At 62.9% G+C, this 3,316-nt stretch overlaps 2 protein-coding genes across 2 annotated transcripts in view; both read right to left on the bottom strand.

Annotated features, from left to right (window-relative positions):
• Nucleotides 1–803, bottom strand: part of EMIHUDRAFT_460301 (hypothetical protein) — a gene marked incomplete at both ends in the record, with an annotated part of 2,286 nt that extends 1,483 nt beyond the window's left edge. The window contains 3 exons of the mRNA XM_005756023.1: nt 25–175; nt 417–534; nt 645–803. Coding sequence (XP_005756080.1) covers nt 25–175; nt 417–534; nt 645–803 — 428 coding nt within the window. The remainder of the gene's footprint in view (nt 1–24; nt 176–416; nt 535–644) is intronic.
• A 1,219-nt stretch (nt 804–2,022) lies between these two features.
• Nucleotides 2,023–3,270, bottom strand: EMIHUDRAFT_250856 (hypothetical protein; the record flags this gene model as incomplete). The annotated part of the gene is made up of 1 exon (XM_005756022.1): nt 2,023–3,270. The coding sequence occupies one exon, from the start codon at nt 3,268–3,270 to the stop codon at nt 2,023–2,025; it is 1,248 nt and encodes a 415-aa protein (XP_005756079.1).
• Between the last annotated feature and the right edge of the window lie 46 nt (nt 3,271–3,316).

Genomic DNA, 3,316 nt, shown 5'->3' with positions numbered 1-3,316 from the left:
TAGCAGAAGCCCGAGGCCTCGGACTTTTTCGCGTGGTGCAGCCCGCCCGCCCAGTTAATCGCAATGTCCGACGTGCCCTTGTTGAGCTTGACGGCGCCGCCGATCGAGCCGCCCGAGCTGGCCTGGCAAAACTGGTAGAGGCCCTCGAAGACGGGGCAGTCCTCGCCGACATTGACTGCGGGCGGGGAACGGCGCTGCCTCAAGTAACGCCGCGGCGGCGGCGACGGCGGCGGCGGCGGCGGCGGCAGCGGCGGCGGCGGCGGCGGCGGCGGCGGCGGCGGCGGCGGCGGCTGCAGGGAGTGGGGCGGCGGGGAGTGATGCGACGCCGGGCGCGCGGCGTGGCGGGTGCACGGCGTCGACGCGGTGCGACTCGCGCGCGCGCGCGCGGCGGGGGCAGGGGCGGGGCGGCGGCTCACATCGCTGCATCTGCTTGGTGTACTCGCCCATGTTGTCTGGCGTGATGTGCCGCAGGAAGCGCATGTACTCGTCGGAGTGGAACTTGCGCAGCTCATCGAAGGTGGCTGGGCTCGGCCGCTGCGACGCAGCGAGGCGGGTCCGATGGGACCCGGGCGATGCGCACTCGGCTTGCAGGTGTGAGGCAGGTGTGGCAGGGCCGTCAGGCGGTGGCACGGTGCAGCACTCACGTAGATCTCCATCTTCTTGTAGAGGCCATAGTTGAGCAGCAGGTTGTGAGCCATGCGAATACGATGAGGCTTCATGGGATGGCCCTGGCCATAGTAGTAGTTGCCAATGTCAGAGTCGTAGAAGTAGCACACCCGCTGCTTGCCGCTCGCGCGCGACATCACGCCTGTGAGGGCGGATGCTCGTCTATCTAGGACTAGGTCCGCCTCCTGCCTGGCTAGTGTTCAGGAAGAGAGTCAGCTGGCGCGTGGGCAAAATGTGCCTGGATGGGGCGCTCTTGCCTGCGCCGCTCGCGCTCTGTGAAGCAGACAGGAAAAAGAATTTGGTCACCCGAGGGTCGGTCCTCCCGCCTGGCTGTGGGGCGTCTCGCGCGCCAGCGGTCAGTGAAGCAGACAGGGAAATAATTTGCGCCCGGAGTATGACGAGCCGCCCTCGAGGTTGCGCCCACCACGCATCGCCAATGTCGCATGATGAAGTCTTACTTCAGTCTACACTCACTCCCCAGCATTGTGGCGTCACGAGTGCCCACATTGACAGCGTAGTTTCCTCTCACATCCACGTCTCCGCCGGCGCATCGCGTGGCAGCTCCCGCTCGCGCCGCCCTCCGAGCCCCCTCCTCCTGCTCCCGCCTCCTCCAAGGGTGAGTTAGCGGGTCATGGTAGGGCGCACATGAGGCGTATCCGTGTACGTGCGTGGAGTGCAGTGTTGTGTGTCCGTTAGCTCCGAGTAGAGGGGGCGTTCTGCAGTTAAGGGGAAACCCGGTACACGGAACTAACCCTCGGAGACCCGTGTTTACTTTACGGCCCTTGCCCTGCGAACGCGTACCCCCCTAGGGGTCAGGGCTCTCTAGCCTGTAGCCCGATCCCGATCATCCGGCCCGCTGGGTGCGCTTCTTAGCTCCCCGGCCCTGGATGTGAGGCTGATGACTGCACTCCAAGTGCTCCAAGTTTCGGCACTCCCGCCTGCGCTGCGCGTGTGGTCACCCCTCCCTTGTTTTGGATACCCCGCTCCGAGAAAGCATGTCCGGAGCTGCGAGAAGAGACACGTCACCATACTCCAAGACCCAGTCTTCACCACTCGGCACCTGGCGACGGCAAAAGCGGCACTTTACGTTTACCTGCCTGACGTTGACTCACGGCAGGAGGCGGCGCTACAGGGCGCTCTTGAGCTCTATTTTCAATAATCACGTGGGTCGGAGTGAAATGGAAGGAACCGCCGTGAAGAGGAAAAAACAAACGTCCACCGCGGTAGAGTCTAGACAGAGATACACCAAGCCGCTCAGAATGACCGTGTCCGAAGACTGCACCCCCCCTCTTAGACAGGACAGCCATCACGACTCTGTCTGCCCGGGCCTCCTGGGCAAACTAACCCAATAATGTATTAAGACCACTCCGCCGACGTCAGGCAAGAGGGCGCAACGTTGTTGCCGTTGAGCCTGCAATGTGGCACGAATGCGTTCGCAGTCTGCGAGAAGCTGCTTCCTCCCGTGACGAGGAGCAGGTCGGACCGAGTCAGGATATGCCAATCGGCGACGATCCGCTCGTGAATAGTGGAGACGTTAGACTTCCCGGCAGCGGCGGCGTCACTGTTGTGCTGGATTGTCTCGGGGGCAAGATGCAAAGTGGGGGCAAGCTGCGGGTAGTCTTCATTGAGCACGGCGTCAAAAGCCCGGATGAAGCCTGCATCGTCAGACGCGACAAAGATGCGAGGCATCGTTGCTGGAAAAGGGGCACACTTTCGCGTCACGTTGCAAACAACGGCACTGGTCGCCACGCCGAAGACTGCCCGCGCGGTGGCGTTCGCAAAGCGCTTTCGGTCCCACGCTGCCCCACCCGCCCTTACGTCCCCGTCATGGGAGGAGAAAGCGACCGCGTCACCAGCACGGTGGTGCAGCGCGATCAGAATGGGCTCGTGGTGGCGAGCACGCGGCCTGGCGCGCCCATTCTCGTCCGAACGCGTCGCCGACAAAACGGGTAAAGCCAGCTCGCCCACTCTCGCGCTCACGCGGCGGAGGAATCTGCGCGTGGTGCATGCCTCGTCACACCACGCGCCGGGGGCAGCGAGCATATCCATCGCACTGCTGTTCAGCTTGCAGCGCGCCCACGTCTGGCAAAGAATCAGCTGCTCGAAGTGGACGATTTGCCTATCCTCTCCGGGTCCCCGCGCCGTAGTTGGAAGGTGGCAGACGACATCCTCGTAGATCTTTCTGCGTTTCATCCCCGGCACCCTCATGAATTTCTGGGTTATGTCGACTAAGCAACGTGAATTCTCAGTCGGGCAATCGGGCAAAGGGTGTGCAAAGTGTTCAGCCAAGTTGATCTCCGCCATGCCATTTCTTAGCGCACGCCGCCAGCACACCGGTCGGTTCAGCGCGTCCGAGATGGCGATTCCCACGGTGAGCCTTAGCATCGTCTTCGTGATCTGGTTTCCCAGTCCCGCCGCACCGAACCTCCTGACACAAACAAACTCGCCGCCGCCGTCGGGTTTGTCTCTGTGGCCGTTTGCTGGAAGAGCAGTGCAGTTGCCCGATATGTTCGTGGGCGTCGTCCACGGGTCCTTGCGAGTGGAGCGGTAATGAACGTGCTTAGCCAGACTGACGGCGACGAGAGCGGCAATGCAGGAGGCCATCCGCCTCCGCCTCGGCGCTCAATCGAGCGGAAAAGAGAGAGAGGGC

This window comes from Emiliania huxleyi (genome assembly GCF_000372725.1).
Source record: "Emiliania huxleyi CCMP1516 unplaced genomic scaffold EMIHUscaffold_996, whole genome shotgun sequence".
In the NCBI taxonomy this organism is placed as follows: Eukaryota; Haptophyta; order Isochrysidales; family Noelaerhabdaceae; genus Emiliania; species Emiliania huxleyi.
This window is presented reverse-complemented; position numbering and strand designations above follow the sequence as displayed.